The sequence below is a fragment of the Mauremys reevesii genome, linkage group 6 (assembly GCF_016161935.1).
Source record: "Mauremys reevesii isolate NIE-2019 linkage group 6, ASM1616193v1, whole genome shotgun sequence".
Classification (NCBI taxonomy): domain Eukaryota; kingdom Metazoa; phylum Chordata; order Testudines; family Geoemydidae; genus Mauremys; species Mauremys reevesii.
In genome coordinates, this window is record NC_052628.1 from 24,870,683 (window position 1) to 24,889,548 (window position 18,866).

Here is an 18,866-nt window from a genome sequence, read left to right on the forward strand (position 1 = left end):
CGGGAGTCAAAATCAGGGTCCGCCCAAACCACCTGTGGGCCCCAAACCAAACTTTTGAAGGCACGCCTGAGGATGGCATATCAGTTGTTTCCCAGGATCACTTTCCTCCTTTTTACAACTGCCTCTCCTATTTCCTCCCTGCGTGGACCCAACTAACTTCGTATCGTTGGGTCCTACGCACGGTAGAATTCGGATACCACCTCCAGTTTATTTCACCCCTCTCCTCCCAACCCCTATCCTCGTCCCTCTTCAGGGACCCCTCTCACGAGCAATTCCGCTTGCAAGAGGTACGGATGCTCCTTGCCATGGGAGCTATAGAGGAGGTACCGAAGGACTCGAGGGGCAAGGGGTTTTATTCCCGTTATTTCCTAATCCCCAAGGCGAAGGGAGGTCTGAGACCTATCCTAGACCTGCGAGGACTCCACAAATTCATGATAAAGTTGAAGTTTCGCATGGTATCCCTGGGGACCATCATCCCGTCCTTGGATCCCGCAGACTGGTATGCCGCCCTCGATATGAAGGACGCGTATTTTCACATCGCTATTTACCCACCACACAGGCAGTACCTCCGTTTTGTGGTCAACCGTCGACATTTCCAATTTATGGTCCTTCCGTTTGGCCTCTCTACAGCCCCACGAGTATTCACAAAATGCATGGCTGTAGTCACCGCCTCCCTCCGTCGTCGTCGGATAGACGTCTTCCCGTATCTCGACGATTGGCTCATTCGAGGGACTTCCGAGACCCAAGTCACCCGTCATGTGGGCATCGTCAAGGACCTATTCAGGCGATTAGGCCTGATGATCAATATAGAGAAGTCTACTCTGGTTCCCACACAGAGAATAGACTTCATTGGGGCCATCCTGGACTCCAATCTCGCCAGAGCCTGCTTACCACAGCCTCGGTTTCAGGCAATGGTATCAATTATCCAAAGCCTACAACACTTCCCGACAACTTCGGCTCGCACTTGTCTCAGCCTCCTGGGTCACATGGCTGCCTGCACGTTCATGACCAAACACGCCAGACTACGTCTCTGTCCCCTTCAAACTTGTCTCACCTCAGTATACCAGCCGGGCAGAGACAGCATAGACACGATCCTCCCGAGCATCCTAGGCTCCCTCGCCTGGTGGCTGACACCCTCCCTGGTCTGTGCAGGAATGCCATTCTACGCGCCTCAACCATCGATGGCCCTGACAACGGACGCGTCATCTCTGGGTTGGGGTGTCCACTTCGAGGATCTCCGCACTCAAAGCCTTTGCTCAGCTCAGGAACTGGCCTTGCACATCAATGTGCGGGAGCTGAGAGCAGTCCGCCTTGCGTGCCAGGCATTTCGAGAGCATATACAAGGCCGTTGTGTCTCAGTGTTCACAGACAACACAACGGCCATGTTTTACATAAACAAGCAGGGCGGAGCACGTTCCTCCCTCCTTTGTCAGGAAGCTATTCAGCTCTGGGACTTTTGCATAGCCCACTCGATCGACCTGGTAGCGTCATTTCTCCCAGGGATTTGGAACACTCTGGCAGATCACCTCAGCAGATCCTTCCTGTCTCACGAGTGGTCGATTCGTCCGGACGTTATCCATTCTGTTTTCCGGAAGTGGGGTTCTCCCTGCATAGACCTCTTTGCCTCGCGTGAGAACAGGAAATGCCAGGCGTTCTGCTCCTTCCAGGGTCTCTCCCCGGGCTCCATCTCAGACGCATTTCTGATACTGTGGACAAGCCATCTGCTTTACGCCTTCCCACCGTTCCCGCTGGTTTACAGGGTCCTACTCAAGCTCCGCAGAGACAGAGCCCACCTGATCACGATCGCTCCAGCGTGGCTGAGGCAACACTGGTACACCATGTTGCTTGACCTGTCGGTGGCCAACCAAAGATCCTCTTTGCCCGGATCTCATAACTCAGGACCACGGCAGACTTCACCACCCAGACCTGCAGTCTCTTCACCTCACGGCATGGTTGCTGCGTGGTTAAGCCAGTCCGAGTTATGTTGCTCTGCCTCGGTACAACAAATACTCCTGGGTAGTAGGAAACCTTCCACTAGGTTAACATATCTGGCCAAGTGGAAGCGTTTCTCCTGCTGGTGCAACCAATGTAATGTTGTTCCCTCCGAGGTACCAGTTCCTACCACTTTGGACTACCTCTGGTCTCTAAAACAGCACGGCCTAGCGGTATCATCAATAAAGGTGCACTTGGAGGCCATCTCTACCTTCCACCCAGGGGAGAGCGGCCACTTGGTGTTCTCGCATCCCATGGTTTTGAGGTTCCTCAAGGGCTTGGAGCGTTTATACCCACAGGTACGCCGCCCCGCCCCAACTTGGGACCTCAATCTAGTTCTAGCCAAACTTTTATGGCTGCTCCCTTCGAGCCACTAGCAGCCTGCTCGCTGCTGTACCTGTCCTGAAAGACAGCATTCCTCGTAGCCATTACATCGGCAAGACGAGTCTCCGAGCTTCGGGCTTTCACGGTGGACCCCCCGTATACAGTATTTCACAAGGACAAGGTACAGCTGTGACCACATCCGGCCTTTCTCCCTAAAGTGGTATCGGCCTTTCATATCAATCAAGATATCTTCCTTCCGGTCTTCTTCCCGAAGCCACACTTATCACGTCGGGAGCAGCAGCTGCACTCCCTAGATGTCCGTAGGGCTCTCGCGTTTTATATCGCGCGAACAAAGCCCTTTCGTAAAACACCCCAACTCTTCATCGCGGTGGCAGATCGAATGAAGGGCCTACCGGTCTCCTCCCAGAGGATTTCATCTTGGGTGACATTGTGCATCCGCACCTGCTATGACTTGGCTCATGTTCCGATGAGCCACCTTACCGCACATTCTACCAGGGCTCAGGCTTCATCTGCCGTCTTCCTGGCTCATGTACCCATCCAGGAGATATGTCGTGCAGCTACATGGTCCTTGGTCCACACCTTTGCATACCATTATGCATTGGTACAACAGTCCAGAGATGACGCGGCATTTGTCTCAGCAGTTCTACATTCTGCGACATCTCACTCTGACCCCACCGCCTAGGTAAGGCTTGGGAGTCACCTAATTGGAATCGATATGAGCAAGCACTCGAAGAAGAAAAGACGGTTACTCACCTTTGTAACTGTTGTTCTTCGAGATGTGTTGCTCATATCCATTCCAAACCCGCCCTCCTTCCCCTCTGTCGGAATAGCCGGCAAGAAGGAACTGAAGAGCCATTGGGTCGGCAGGGGTATATATCCGGTGCCATAACGGCGCCACTCCAGGGGGCGACCCAGCCGACCCACCGAGTGTTGCTAGGGTAAAAATCTTCCGACGAACGTGCACGCGGCGCGCGCGCACCTAATTGGAATGGATATGAGCAACACATCTCGAAGAACAACAGTTACAAAGGTGAGTAACCGTCTTTTCCTGGTGGCAATTACGTCCGCCTGCAGAGTGTCTGAGATCAGGACACTTAGGTCAGAGCCACCCTATATGGTGTTCTACAAGGATAAGGAACTGGGAACACCTGTGCTGCTACTTTTAACCTTCTAGCGTGAGCTCTGTGAGCCAGAGTCAGTTGACCCAGGCTCTGAGACTCACTGCCAAGGTTTTATCTGTGTGTTTGTGGCTATGAGGATCTACTCTAGTATACTGAAGGCTTGTCTGAGTTGGTAGTTGATAGAAGAGCTGTACAGACTGTACTTTCAACCTCTGGGAAAGAGGAGGTTTCTCTCATGATTCTTTAGCAATTCCTTTGTGTGTTTTTTTGAGGCATAGTTATTGATGAATCATGTCCTCAACACAGTGATGATGACTGATAAGGGGAATCTTGAGACTTTAGGGAGCATGGAAGTAAAAAAGGGATCCGGAAAATCCTCATGATTTCCACATGGTTTATAAAAGTTATTCTGCACTAGAGTTACATAAAGTGGTAGAAATTGAAACTGGTCAAAGTAGCAGTGATAGGTAGGGTTGGAAGGATTAGTTTTTATTATTAAATGTTGGTAAACAGATTTCACTGCACAGACACAAACTAATGAAAAAGTATTTCCTTCAGTGGAAATTGAAATTTACAGACAAGAACAATGCTGAATTTATGAGAATTTGACTTAAGGATATTTACTTAGTATATTTTGACAGGTGATGTTGATGGTTTGTGTTTTAATGATTATTAAGCTTTAACTTTCTGAATCTGTGTCTGTCATTAAATAATAATTGTCTGAGAACTCACATAATTTCCTGCTACTATGAAAATTTATATAGCTAAAAGTAAAAAAATGCTTAAAATCCATAATTTTGCACAATTGTGAACATTTAAATAAATAAAAATTGAAACATATGCTTAAAAATAAACATTGATATTATCAAGTGGGTTTTTTTGGTTTTTTTTTGTTTTTTTTTTTAAATCAGATGTTGTTGAGCCTAATCACAGGGAATATAAAAATAACACCTACATTTGATACAGCCGTTTTCATCAGTCGATCTCAGTGTGTCACTGTCTTTAATGTATTCATCCTCAGAAAACACAACATTGTACTGTACATCTTAAAATAATAAAGAATTATTAGATCAATTAATAAAAATTGATGAATGTAGAAATTTGTTAGGTTATATTTTTCATGGGTAATTAACATTTTCTTTGTGCCTCTAGGTGATTACATGTCCTTAATATCTCATTTTGGTTTAGGGTGATATTGTTAAAAAAAAAATTCTGCTTGCCAGTTAACAAAATACATTTTACATTTATAAGATTATAAATGTCATATAATATTTTAGTATATATATTTATAAAATAATCTTTTTTTGCAGTATATATTATTCAGCAGGGATAACCTGTAATATACAGAAATATAATATGTATCTTTGAAAACTCAGAATTAATTTTGTCTTAATGCAGATATTTTAGAAAATGTATATAACTTTCTGTTTTTCCTTGTAGAATAATGACACTGAAGATGAGGAAAGATTGTGGAGAGATCTGATTATGGAGAGAGTCACAAAGTCTGCAGATGCCTGTCTTACCGCTATCAATATTATGACATCACCTAATATGCCTAAAGCTGTGTATATTGAGGATGTAATAGAAAGAGTTATTCAGTACACTAAATTTCATTTGCAGAATACACTTTATCCTCAGTATGATCCTGTCTACAGAGTGGATCCTCATGGTGGTTAGTATGTTAATAAATAAATGAGATTGCATGTAAGCTAATATGCTGCATATGATTTTAAACGTGACCAGTTCTGTTAAGTGTGATGTGCAAACAACTTGACATCCCTTGACACTGTTATGCAATTCACTACATTCAAGACTTAATCTTGAGACACCCGTTTCAGTGTCCTCTAAATAAAGAAGGATGACTGACTGCTTCATATGATTTTGAGAAAAAAGCCATTTACAATGGGTTTCATTTCCCGTCATTTTGGGCTACAATTTACCATCCTCCTCTGAACCAAACAGTGTGTGACATGAAAGGTCCATACATACTTCAGTGGCAAGACCTAACTAACTAGAAGTTGGTGCCTTAAATGAGACTTCTACACTCATCTATTATGTGCCTAAATAAGTGGTCTATTGTTCATGGTCCCTGAATACCCAGCAGCTTCCATTTATTTCAATTATCAGGAGGCACTTGGATTTCAAAAGTACTGACCACTAACTGTTTGTTGAAGTACATGATATAAGAGGTGCCAATTTTTTTTTGCATTTGGGGTGGTGGGGGAATTGTCCTGAACAGGGACAAACAGTCAAAAATGAAATTTTTTTCATGGGAATGTATTTCAAGAAAATGCTGTTTCAGGAGAGCTTTCCAAATATGCTACTGGAGAGGCAGAGAGCTGGGGCATTGAGCCTATCCATCTGCCTCATCCCCTACCCCTCACTTAAACTTCCTATGAAGCAAAGAGTCTGGCTGCTCAGCCTCCACACCTTCCTCCACAGTTTTGGGAGCCAAAGAAGTAGATAACATGAGAACGGCCATAATGGGTCAGATTAAAGGTCCATCTAGCCCAGTATCCTGTCTTCTGATAGTGGCCAGTGCCAGGTGCTTCAGAGGGAATGAACAGAACAGGTAATCATCAAGAGATCCATCCCCTGTCACCCATTCCCAGCTTCTGGCAAACAGAGGCTAGGGATGCCATCCCTGCCCATCCTGGTTAATAGCCATTGACGGACCTATCCTCCATGAATTTATCTAGTTCTTTTTTTGAACTCTGTTATAGTCTTGGTCTTCGCAACATCCTCTGGCAAAGAGTTCCACAGGTTGACTGTGCATTGTGTGAAGAAATACTTCCTTTTGTCTGTTTTAAAACTGCTGCCTATTAATTTCATTTGGTGACCCCTAGTTCTTGTATTATGGGAAGTAGTAAATAACACTTTTTTATTTACTTTCTCCACACCTGCCCTGATTTGATAAACCTCTGTCATATCCCCCTTAGTCATCTCTTTTCTAAACTGAAAAATCTCAATCTTATTAATCTTTCCTCACATGGCAGCTGTTCCATATCCCTAATAATTTTTGTTGCCCTTTTCTGAACCTTTTCCAATTCCAGAATATCTTTTTTGAGATGAGGCAACCACATCCACACGCAATATTCAAGATGTGGGTGTACCATAGATATAAACAGAAGCAATATGATATTTTCTGTCTTCTTATCTATCGCTTTCCTAATGATTCCCTGCATTCTGTTTGCTTTTTTGACTCCCACTGCACATTGAGTGGATGTTTTCAGAGATCTATCCACAATGACTCAAGATCTCTTTCTCGATTGGTAGCAGCTAGTTTAGACCCCTTCATTTTATATGAAGTTGGGATTATGTTTTCCAGTGTGCATTGCTTTGCGTTTATCAACATTGAATTTAATCTGCCATTCTGTTGCGTAGTCACCCAGTTTTGTGAGATCCCTTTGTAACTCTTTGCAGTCTGCTTTAGACTTAATTATCTTGAGTAGTTTTGTATCATCTTCAAATTTTCCACCTCACTGTTTGCCCCTTTTTCCAGATAATTTATGAATATGTTGAATAATAGTGGTCCCAGTACAGACCCTTGGGGGACACCTCTATTTACCTCTCTCCATTCTGAAAACTGACCATTTATTCCTACCCTTTGTTTCCTACCTTTTAGCCAGTTATTGATCCATGAGAGGAACTTCCCTCTTATCCCATGACAGCTTACTTTGCTTAAGATAGCTGGTGTGCTCAGCTGCGGGAGAAGTGGTAAGGATGAGCGCCCTGGCTCTCTGCCTCCCCAGAGCTAGGTGGGCGGAAGGATTGAGAGCCCCAGCTCTCTGCTTGTCTGGCAGCTGAAACGGGGGGGACAGCGGGGAGGCTAATAGTTGGGGAGGCAGAAAGAGAGCGCATTCAGTTTTGGCAGTCCTCCCGGAAGGCTCTTATGAATTTCACTTCAGAAAAAGAATTGACAAACCCCTTCAAGGCAGGCAGCTAAGGAGCCATCATTTCAATTTTTCCAGCCCGCAATAAAAAAATTTTGGTAAAATTCAAATTTTTGTGTGATAAATTTCAATTTTGTGAAAAGGCATTTTCTATAAGAAATTCATTCTGGTCAAAAAATCCCAACCAGCTCTAATAATATATGGATGTAGGAGACTAACTGTAAGTACCATATTGAAAATCTTGGCCCAACAATCCACAAAAATTATTTTAAAATGGTCTGCAATAACAAATCTTGTTTTTCCAAATTAGTGCTGCTAAAAAGAGATTACTTTTCTATCACCATTTTGTGCCAACAAAAATTATAAAGTACTTTTTCTCAAAAAAAAAAATTGTCTTGTTCTTAATGTTGTCTCAAATGTAATTGAAAGGCTTGTAGATGAATCATTTTATTTAATTTTATTTTCTAGGAGGTGTTTTAAGTTCAAAAGCAAAGCGTGCCAAATGTTCCACCCACAAGCAGAGGGTAATAGTGATGCTGTATAACAAAGTATGTGACATTGTTAGCAGTTTGGCAGAATTGCTAGAGATTCAGCTCCTTACTGACACAACTATTCTTCAGGTAAGTTTCATCAAAAGAATTTCCATTTGAGAGTGTATTTTTTTTTTTCATAGCGATTCTGAAGTTTGACTACCTTGGCAATAACATTGTGTTTGGTTTACATTTAATCTAGTTCAGTGGATGAGGAAATTTTCAGAATGACTTCTATAGTCATAGTATTGTAACTTTATTATTTTAACTGTCTTGCTAGTGATCTTAAAATGTGTAATTTAAAAAAAATTTAATATTTTAATAACACTATTAAAAAAGTAGTTATCTAAACAGAAAGATACGTGTAATATTTAGACTGTAAGTCTTTAGTTGATACATTTTTAATCTTAATTTTATAATGAAACATCATTTTACAAATAGCAAACAAGATATACCTGTGAAGCAGTGAATGTATTTAATTATGCTCTGTTATGTCAAAGAGCTTACATATCCCTTTAGTGGAAAGAATATTTATTTACTGTCATTTCCTCCTTTTGACAGATATCTTCAATGGGAATAACCCCTTTTTTTGTAGAAAATGTCAGTGAGCTCCAGTTATGCGCCATCAAACTAGTGACTGCAGTGAGTACTTTTTTAACCTAGTGATATTGCTGTTTAAAAATAAAACATACACACGGAAGGAGATGTTAGTTTATCAATTTCATCTCCCCACCAGTGCACATTTTTTCCATTCTGGTAAAGAATTTGAATTTTGAACTCATTTTATTCTGCACATTGTATATTTTTGACATCATGATGGAGGAACATAATTTAATTTACTTGACCCTCTTTGGTTTGTAGGTTAGTTTATGGCAAGAAATCAAATGGGACGTTCCCATTACAATTAAATAATTAAAAGAAAACTTCAGGTATACAATATTATAACTAAAAGGATTGCAAACAATTTTGCCCTCCCCAAATATTGTATTCAAATAATTTTATACTTAGAATTCTTAAGAGAATTATCCCAAATAAGTAGAACTTCCTACACTATGTTCACGCCAAACCCTATTTGTTGTTTCCTTCTCTTTTTTATTTTGTCCTTGAATTTACAACAGAAAAATCTATGATATCCTCATCTCACTATTATATATTGATATTTTAATGTAATCAGAAGTAACTGAATATACAGATGTAGATCTCTTGAGTAAAAAGGTATCATTTTTGTAGTGATAGTTCAGAATAGAACTGGACTTAAAACCATAGCTCTGGTTGGATTGTGACTCTTACCTCATTCCAAACACACAAAGTTTAAGCAAGGTCAACCCAGCAGAAAAAAGCATGCATCCAATTTTATTTGCATAGCTATTTTGTTTTTTTCACTTTTTGGTTTAAATTAAATCACGTGAATGTTTGTATGAGCCTGGAAAACCCATTTTTTTTCAGACCTTGCTCTCCGTTATTTCCCGTTCTCCAGCATAATGATGATAGGGCTTGTCTACACGGGGAAGCTATTGTGAAATAAGATAGAGTGTGAACTTAAAGCACAATAGTTTTTCACAATAATTCTCCATGTGGACTCTGGTATTCTGCACTATATCACCTTTTGTGATTTATCTTAATCCACTGGATTACCTATTCCACAGTATGTCCCAATGTGAACAAATCCTTAGTTATCTTCGCCAACCCTGCATGCAGTTTACTTTGTAGGTTGTAAAGTCTGTATTTAGTCTGAACAATATCAATAATATTTCCCATTAAAAATAAATGTATTTTAATAAAATAGGGTTATAAAATACATACTGAAAATAAAGTTAATACTCAACTTAAAGTAGCAAAAGCAAAGAAATTTAAAGATGGCTACCACTTTGCTTTTGAGTTACCTTGAATTTTACATAGATAGAATAGCAATCTTGGAAAACTAGGATTTCTTCTCCCTCCCCCGCCCTCCCATTTCTGGTTAATGACCTGATCCTTCTTGTAAAATCTGGTACCCACAGTAAATTCATGTCATGAGATAAAAATACATATTCCATCTCTATATTTTTCACCATTTCTTTGACAGCCATAGTCATAAACATGATTGGACACTGATGAATTCTAACTCATATAGATTAGAATAATTAGACTACTGCAAAGTTAATTTTTGTGCTAGTTTCAAACCACAGTTTGATTTCTTAAGAGCTGTGCTTTCTATCGTACAGGAGCTCTTTTGGCTTTCTCAACAATCAATAATATGATCACAGAATAAAAATCAAAGCTCTATCCCTGCTTTTTTCTTAAGTGGTACACTTTTTAGTTTTTAATAATAATATTAAAAAAAAATAAAACTTCACTGTCTCCTGTCCTCTTCTCAAAGGAACCTTAGCAATATGCTTTTCCTTAATGTATTTTCCAGGTTTATTTAATTTTTTTTCCCCATCACCATAGTTTCTGGAGCTGTGCATTGGTATAAGATGCAGAGCTAGGAATAGCAATTATCTAGATAAAAAGTATATGTGGAATGGTTTTCTTTGGAAAATGTGGGTGGAGGGGAATCCATGTTGCAAAATGATTCACAGAAAAATAAAATTTTAAGGACTGTTATATTTTGAAAACAGAAAAACCCTCTCAGAAAGCTTGCAGTTTAAGAAGCAAGTTTGTTTCATACTATATCTTCAGCCTTTGCAGAGGCAATATGTTCGATGTTTTTAAAATCAAAGTCTGTCTAAACAAAAGAATAGCTAAGCAGAACTGCCCGCGCCCATGTATTGAAAAAACAGTATGTTACTCAGATACCTGTCTGTCACTTGAAAATATAAAAAACAACTGTGAATATTTTAATGAATACAAATATGGAAAACTGTTGGTTTTGGAAAAAAAAATGTTAATATGCTATTTTGGTTTTCTGTAAAACTTAACCCTTATTTTTATACACACACATATTTGAATCCTGTAACTGCTAACAGGTGTTCTCGCGGTATGAAAAACATAGGCAGTTGATTCTGGAGGAGATTTTCACTTCACTTGCAAGACTACCAACCAGCAAAAGAAGTTTGAGAAACTTCAGGTAATGTCTGACATGGATGGCTAACTTCTACAGAATATAATTTTCAGTATATAAATGTAGGGATTTAGATTTTACATGGTTTATTAATGATTGTTTTAAAAACCTATAATTCCACAAGTTGCATGAATTTCTTAATGAGATCAAGCAAATAATTCTATAAATATGATTTATCTGTTCCTGAAAGAGCTTTTACAGTGGGAGCAAAAGTGGAATAGTTATAGGACAAGCAGTCTGGGTGCATAGTAATTATCTGCATTTCCTCTACTTGTGTTGCACATATCTGTACTTGGTTTTTGACTATTTGTGACGTTCAAAAGTACAGTAACAAATAGACACACAAATATGTAATTAGGTACCTAGCTAGAAATATAAGTGAGACTAAATGAAGGTATAGAAGTTTCAAGCAGGAAATTTTTCAGAAGTTGGCTATATGGAGTCATTTAACCTTATGCTAGTGTGATGGTAGAACTCCATCTTGGACTAGGAAGAATTAAAGGCCCAGTTAGTCACATTCATTTCATCTATGTGGTAAATAGGTAGTTATTTGTCAGCCAAAGAGGACAGGACTAAAGAAGGATCAGGAGATATCTTGAGAGATCTAGGCTTATAAATAGGCTGAGAGAGTTCAGACAGGCAGGCTCCTGTGAAAGATCCAAGTTCCAAAGACTGCTGAAGGCTAGAGTCTTTAGGAAGATGTAAGCTCAGTGGGGCAGTGCTTGATAACAGAGCCAAGGAAAGGCAGTGGAACTCAGGAAGGGGTTGAGCACAGGGCTCAGAAGATAGGTTGATTCACTGGTGACCTTTAATTACCTCAGAAGGAATCTGAACTAGCCACTTACCAGTGAGAGGGCTGAGTAGCGCACAAAGGCAGACAGCCTACAGGGAGTCCTAGAGTGGAAGAAACCCTGGAGTGTTGTGTCCTGGAACTAAGGGGTTCACTACAGATGAGTTCATCCCATAACATCTGGAAACTTCATAAAAGTTTCCTCATGAAATCATTGCACAAAGCTTTAAAAGACATAATTATCTTGCATTTAATAAAATCCTTATACAAAGACTAAAGGCTCCTGGCCTATAGCGACGCGCTGCTCTCCATCATCGCCACCGTCATATGATAATATTTCATGTCAACATTTAAACTTCTAGTCTCAAAGTAGGAGCACAAGGCATCTGTCACCCTTTGGTCCTGATGATTTGCTGCAGTTTGGAGAGGCAGCCTCTCTGACTGTTTATAACATTCCAAAAGTCTCTGTGCCTCTTTATTGTACTCATCAATGAGGCTCTTTTTCCTTTCTCTCACAGATGTGCAAAAGAAATCAGTTATAATAACACAAGGCAGATATTGCTCAGCAGCTTCCAGTCTTGTTATAAAGCACCTCCATCTCCCACTCAGCCTTTCAAATGCACACTGTCATTCTGTAGCTACTCAGGATATAATTATCCAGTGTCCAGTAAGCATATGTCTCCACTGTAGCTGGGAGGTGTGATTCCCAGCACGGGTAGAGAGACTTGCACTGGCCCTGTTCAAGTAAGCTCACTAAAAAAGCAACATGGATATTATTATATGGATAGAAGCTCGGTCTAGTCACTCAAACTCAGACCTGGGGGGCTGGGTGGGCTTGGACTTGGGAAGTTAGCCTGAGCCACCACTGACCTTTCCAGGCCACCCTACATTGATATTGGTGAACCTTCCACAGTGACCAGGCCATTGAGCACCATAGAGAAATAGCCCTTTCTGTTGATGAACTCTGAGTCCGGGAGTGGGGGCAAAGAATAGGTATGTGAGGTCCCATCAATAGTCCCAGTACAAATTAGGAACCCCAGCCCTGCAAATCTATCAATAAATTGTGCATTGCCAAGCTTTATTGCAGAGCATGCCTCCATGACAACAGTCTGGATGGTTGATCTATCAGCACCAAACTGGTTAGCCACTGATCGATTGCCACTCCTGACTGCTAACCAGTGGCAATGGTCAAATGTTTCTCCATGCTGAAGAGACGTGACATAGTGGTGTGCTGCTGCTGGAACTCTGGGGTGAGCTCTGAAGAGATCACTAAGAAAGTAGCCTTTGTCATCCAGAAATTCTGCTGTCATCCTAGGTTTGGAATACTATCCTTTCCAACCAGTTAGTGCTATTTCCCTGGCCCAGAAATGGTACTCCATCAGGTGAAGCTGCTCCAGGAAAAGTTAATCCTCTAGTAGCTGCTCAATTTCATCTTTTTCTTCTATCCAAATCAGTCTGGTAGCTGACTTCAAAAGTCATCTGGCCGCATGACCACAAATGCAAGTGCATTAGCCTCTTCATATTTATGACTCAAGATCACTATTCGCAGCAGTATTCCCCACATGACAGTAATTTGAGAATTTCACTAAATTGCAAAAGACAGATAAATCATGGGAATTTGCTAGTTTCACCCCCAAGTCTCAGAATTGCTGTGGCTTCTGGTAGGTATCGCACAATATACCATGACAATAATCCCAGAATGCACAGAACCCAGAAGCAGGACAATGCACCATGTGCTATCTGCCCAAAATGCTGTGGGCTTATTTTGAAAAAACTCAGTGCCATGTGGACATACTGATTCAAACCAAAGTAGGTTAAAGCTGGTTGCTTGGGCACACTATTTTGTGAGAGTTATTCTGCCTAAGATTATATGCAAAAATATGTTCTGCAAAAACTCCCCTATGTAGACAACCCTAAATCTTAGAGAGGTTTAAATTACCCTTGTGTGGCTGTGCCAATTCAGCTGTGTATTATACAAGAGCTTTCTCTTTCACCCAATATGTCTAATTGCTCCTGAAGTCATAATCCTGTGTTTGACCTCTGTCATATGAAATGCTAACGTCACATATTCAGCATTATAATTTAAATGCTGTATCTCATAAAAAGAGGGAAGAATAGAGGGAATAATCTTTGATTAAACAGTAAGCATTATCTGCTAATTTTCCTTGCTACTTCAAGTGAGTTTAAGTTTTAATTAAGATACAATAGTTTGTTTTTCCTGATGGTGAAAATTCCTCTTTAAAGGAATGTTGGCATATAACGGTTGGCTTAGTTTTCTTACAGTAGTACTCCTTACATACTGTTACATATCAAGTGCTTTAACAGTGTTAAAAGAAAGACACTGTAAAACAAAAATTATTATTCTCCTTTGAGTGCTTGCTCATGTCAATTCCAAGTAAGTGTGTGTGTGCCGCATGCGTGGTCGTCAAAAATTTTCCCCCTAGCGGTACCCGTCTGGATGGCTGTGGAGCCCCAGGGAGTCATGCCTTCATGGTGGTGTATATAGGTTCCTGCTGATCTGCTGCCTCTTCAGTTCCTTCTTACCGCCAGTGACGGTCGTTGGAGCAGCTCTTTTCTTGCTATGGCAAGCTATCCCCTAGTGGACTTTTTCTAGTTGTATCTGTAAATAGTTTAAAACTTAGTAGTAGTTCAAATAGTTCTAGCTAGTAAGATAAGTTTCAGTTGGGGGTTCCTCTCCTGGGGACTGTGGCATGCCTCGGTCTCAAGTGTTTAAGCCATGCAGGTCCTGTCTGGAGCCTATCCCAAAGGAAGACCCAGACGACTCCTGTTTAAAGTGTTTGGGGGAAGCCCATCAAACTGAGAAGTGCAAAATCTGTAGGAGCTGCCACCCAAGGACTAAGAAGGAGAGGGACTTTAGGCTGAAATTACTCCTCATGGAGTTGGCGCCTATGGACTCTCGCGTGGAGTTTGCTGCAGTCTTCGAGGAAGGCAAGGTCATTGCGAGGACCTCCTTACAGGCCTCCTGAGATTCGGTGGACTTGGCAACCCATACCATGGCAACAACCATAACCACGAGAAAGAGCTCATGGCTTCAGGTGTTGGGACTCCCGCCCGAGGTCCAGCAGACCATTCAGGACTTGCCATTTGACTACAGAGCTCTTTTCAGAGCAAACAGACCCTAAGCCCCACAACCTAAAGGACTCAAGGGCAACTCTGAAGTGTCTGGGGCTTTATACACCAGCCCTCTGAGGAAAGCATTTTAAGCCTGCTCCTCGATTCTACCCAGCTCATCCTATAACAGGAAACTGGGCAGGAGTAACAAACTGTTCTCATCCTCTAATCCAGAGCCAGGGCTCAGCAAAGCAGTCTTCAGCCTCCAAGCCAAACTTTTGAAGGTGCACCAAGGGGTGATGCACCAGGTCAGATCCCAGATCCTTTCCTGTATTTTCACATGTCATAATCCAGTACCAGAGATGGTTCCTCCATTTTGTGATCAACAACACTCACTTACGATTCTCCCCTTCAGCCTCTCAGCAGCCTGTTGGGTGTTCACCAATTGCATATTTGTTGTGGCAGCCTTCCTGCAGAAATGGCAGGTGCAAGTATTCCTGTACCTTGACAACTGGCCAATCAAAGACTCCTCCAGAGCCCAAGTGAAGGTCCAGGTAAGCCTAGTTCAGATGACATTCCACAGACTCGGCCTCATATTGAATGTAGCAAAGTCAACCCTAACCCTGACTCAGAGAATAGAGTTAATCGGAGCCCTCTTGGACTCTGCAGAGTCAAGCTGGGCATTCCTTCCAGAAACTTGTTTTCTCACCATGGGTGTCGTCATAGAGGAACTCAGGCGATACTCCACCACTATGTCATGAAATTGCCTGAAGCTGCTGAATCATATGGCCACTTGTACGTGTGTAGTACAGCATGCCAGGCCTCAGCTCCATCCCCGTCAGGCTTGGCTAGCCTCTGTGTACAGGCTGAATTGAGACCGCCTAGACAAATTAATCACACTCACCCCCCAGTTATGGAGTTCTTCAGGTGGTGGCTTAACCCACAAGCGGTGTGTGCAGGAGTGCTCCCTCCTCTACCTTTCCTGGAAAGTAGCGTTCTTGGTACCTATATCTTCCATTAGGAGGGTGTCAGAGCTTAAGGTCTTAATCTCAGAGCTCCTGTACACAGTCTTCTGTAAGGACAAGGTACAGTTGTGACTGCACCCGGCTTCCAAAGGCTTATCTTCCAAAGGTAGTTTCTCAGTTCCGTGCAAATCAAGACATTCTTCTTCCTGTGTTCTTTCCTGAGCCACATGCTAGCAACAGGAAATGAATGCTCCACTCCCTGCATGTCAGACAAGCATTAGCCTTCTGCATTGAAAGAACGAAGCCATTTAAAAAATCAACACAACTATTCATTGCAATTGCGGAGCGTATGAAGGGACTTCCAGTCTCGTCCCAAAGGATCTCTTCTTGGATCATGTCTTGTATCTGGTAGTGCTATGACTTGGCAAAGATACCTGACTCACTGCTGACAGCACACTCAACAAGAGCGCAAGCAACCTCAGCAGCATTCCTGGCACAAGTTCCTATCCAAGACATCTGCAGGGCAGTGACATGGTCATCGATCCACACCTTTTCATTGCACTATGCCATTACACAGCAGTCCAAAGAGGGTACAGCTTTTGGCAGAGCGGTGCTACAATCAGAGATTCCATGAGCTCTGACCCTACACCTAGGTAAGGCTTGGGAGTCACCTACCTGGAATTGACATGAAGAAGAAAAACCGGTTACCTACCTCACGTAACTGTTGTTTTTTGAGATGTGTTGCTCATGTTCTTTCCAAGACCCACCTGCCTCCCTTCTGCTGGAGTATCCGGCAAGAAGGAACTGAAGAGGTGGCGGGTTGGCAGGGACCTACGTACACCCCCATGAAAGCGCGACTTCAGGGGGCTCCACAGTCGACCCGATGAGTACCACTAGGGGAAAATCCTTCCAACGACTGTGCACATGGCATGGACACACCGATGTACCTTCATTATCTAATGATGTCATAGATCTGAGAATAATTTAGGCTGTTGCTTTGGAGTCAGCATAATGAGTACAAAACATTTTGAGTACTTAATGCACTATTGAAAGCACCTCACATACTACTGAGATGAGGGTTGTACAATAATCTATATAGGATAAAATGAATTTTGTATGGATCTCACAAGAATTGTATTTTGTTTTTTCCCTTTACAGTGGAATAGTTGGTAAAGTTGTAGGTACTCATTTAGAACCCAGAGAACTTGTCTTATCAGGTTTTAATAATGTAGGTAGGTAGGAGTTAGGGTTAAAAGTCCTTTGTATTGTGCCTCTTAACTATAATGATATACTGTTTGTTTTCTCCAACAGGTTAAACAGTAGTGATACTGATGGAGAGCCTATGTATATTCAGATGGTAACTGCACTGGTTCTACAGCTTATTCAGTGTGTTGTGCACCTGCCATCAGTGGAGAAGGATTCTAATTCAGAAGAGGAGTCAAACAAAAAAGTAAGACCCTTTAAAGAGAGATGAAACTATTTCATATAGGAGTGTGCATATGTACTTGTTCTGTGACACTGGTCCAGCCCATGGAGCAGTGTTAATGTGTGTCTCCTGCATACATGATGTACTGAAAATGCTGGGTTGGAGGGTCATGTTTTCATATATTGTACATTCAACAAATGAATTTTGCTATTATTTTTAGGTGGATCAAGATGTCCTTATTACTAACTCATATGAAACAGCTATGAGAACAGCACAAAACTTCCTTTCCATTTTCCTTAAGAAGTAAGTATTATCACACTCTTTTTAGTTGTGTTTTGATGTTTGTGGTTCATAATTACAATTTTAACTCCGTTATAGACTCTCATTTGGCACTCCTTAAAGTTCTGAAATTTTAATCAATAGAAATTTTTGTGGCAAAAATTGGAGTTTGAATTTGACATGGTATTTTTAAATGTAGGACATTGTAAAAAGAGATTTTTCATTTTATGAATACTTTTTTGTGAAGTTCTGTCTTAAAAAGAAAACTCACATTTGTTTTATTCATTAAGACCTGCTGAGAACTATTGCATGGAGCTATGAATTTTGAACTTCTTAGAGGTTCAGCAAGGCTTGATAGTCACTAAGGTTTCTTCACAAATCTTGTAAAATGTATGAAGTCTGCAACCTGCAATTGCAAAATTGCAAGCACCTGAAGTGTAGTTCAAGCTTATACATTTTGCAGAAAATCTGGAAAAATTAAGTTACTTTCATATGACAGATCGCTCCAGTTAAAGAAACTCGCAAGTAGTTTAAAATTCCATGACAGGTAGCTGTATGCACAGAACTTTTTATACAACAGAAATTCTGCAGGGAGCTGTTTACACACGTGAGAATCTACATGCGATAGCTTATACTACATAATACGAAGTGGAAAATTTCAGCTTTCACCAAGGGTGTTGCATTAGTCACCAGTAATATGAAAGAAGAACATTATTTATGGATTAAGTATTTAAGGTATACTAGACTGCCATAACAACTAATCAGAATTAGTTTTAAAGAAATTAACCTCATTTTTTTTTATTAAACTACATACCTCTGAAACACTACCAAATCATCACATGCCAGGCTCTGATTTGATCTTTCTCCACTGCACCTGCTGTTTATGGACCAGAGATACCAAGACTTCATATCACCCTTTATATTAAGACCAGAGACTGAGTTAAGAGAGAATACCTCCCTAATGCACTATTCCACTATGAACTAGGGAACCTGATTTATTCTCTGTATGCAGACTTGAAACCTTATTATATCTAATGTATTCATCCTGCAGATACAAGCAAGATCTTCAGGCTTATCTCATCCATTCAACATACATTCACTTTAGATGCCAGAGTACCAAATTCTCCAAAATAAACTGAGGCCTTTTTTCTTACCCATGGAGGGGACATGAGAGTCAGCACACATGTAGAATTTGTAGTCATTATCTGAAAAGTCTGTAAAATTGTTATAATACCCCCATAAAGTACTAAAAAACCTGTGTCTCCAGTAGTTGAAACCAGTGCTAGATAAAGAAATAAGAGACTGGACCAGGGAACGAATCCTAGGTCTCTTTCATTGTAATGTGGAGTATTGAAAGGGCTACCCTCTTTTGTCCTACTTTTTAATACGAAATTTTAGCAACATTTACTC

General features: G+C 41.1%; 1 protein-coding gene across 4 annotated transcripts in view; it reads left to right on the plus strand.

Annotated features, from left to right (window-relative positions):
• NIPBL (NIPBL cohesin loading factor) overlaps nt 1–18,866 on the plus strand; it is a 271,388-nt gene that overhangs the window by 191,311 nt on the left and 61,211 nt on the right. For all 4 annotated transcript variants that reach the window (XM_039543426.1, XM_039543430.1, XM_039543427.1 and 1 more), the window contains 6 exons: nt 4,899–5,130; nt 7,820–7,971; nt 8,443–8,523; nt 10,830–10,930; nt 17,063–17,201; nt 17,398–17,480. In XM_039543426.1, the coding sequence (XP_039399360.1) occupies nt 4,899–5,130; nt 7,820–7,971; nt 8,443–8,523; nt 10,830–10,930; nt 17,063–17,201; nt 17,398–17,480 (788 nt within the window). The remainder of the gene's footprint in view (nt 1–4,898; nt 5,131–7,819; nt 7,972–8,442; nt 8,524–10,829; nt 10,931–17,062; nt 17,202–17,397; nt 17,481–18,866) is intronic.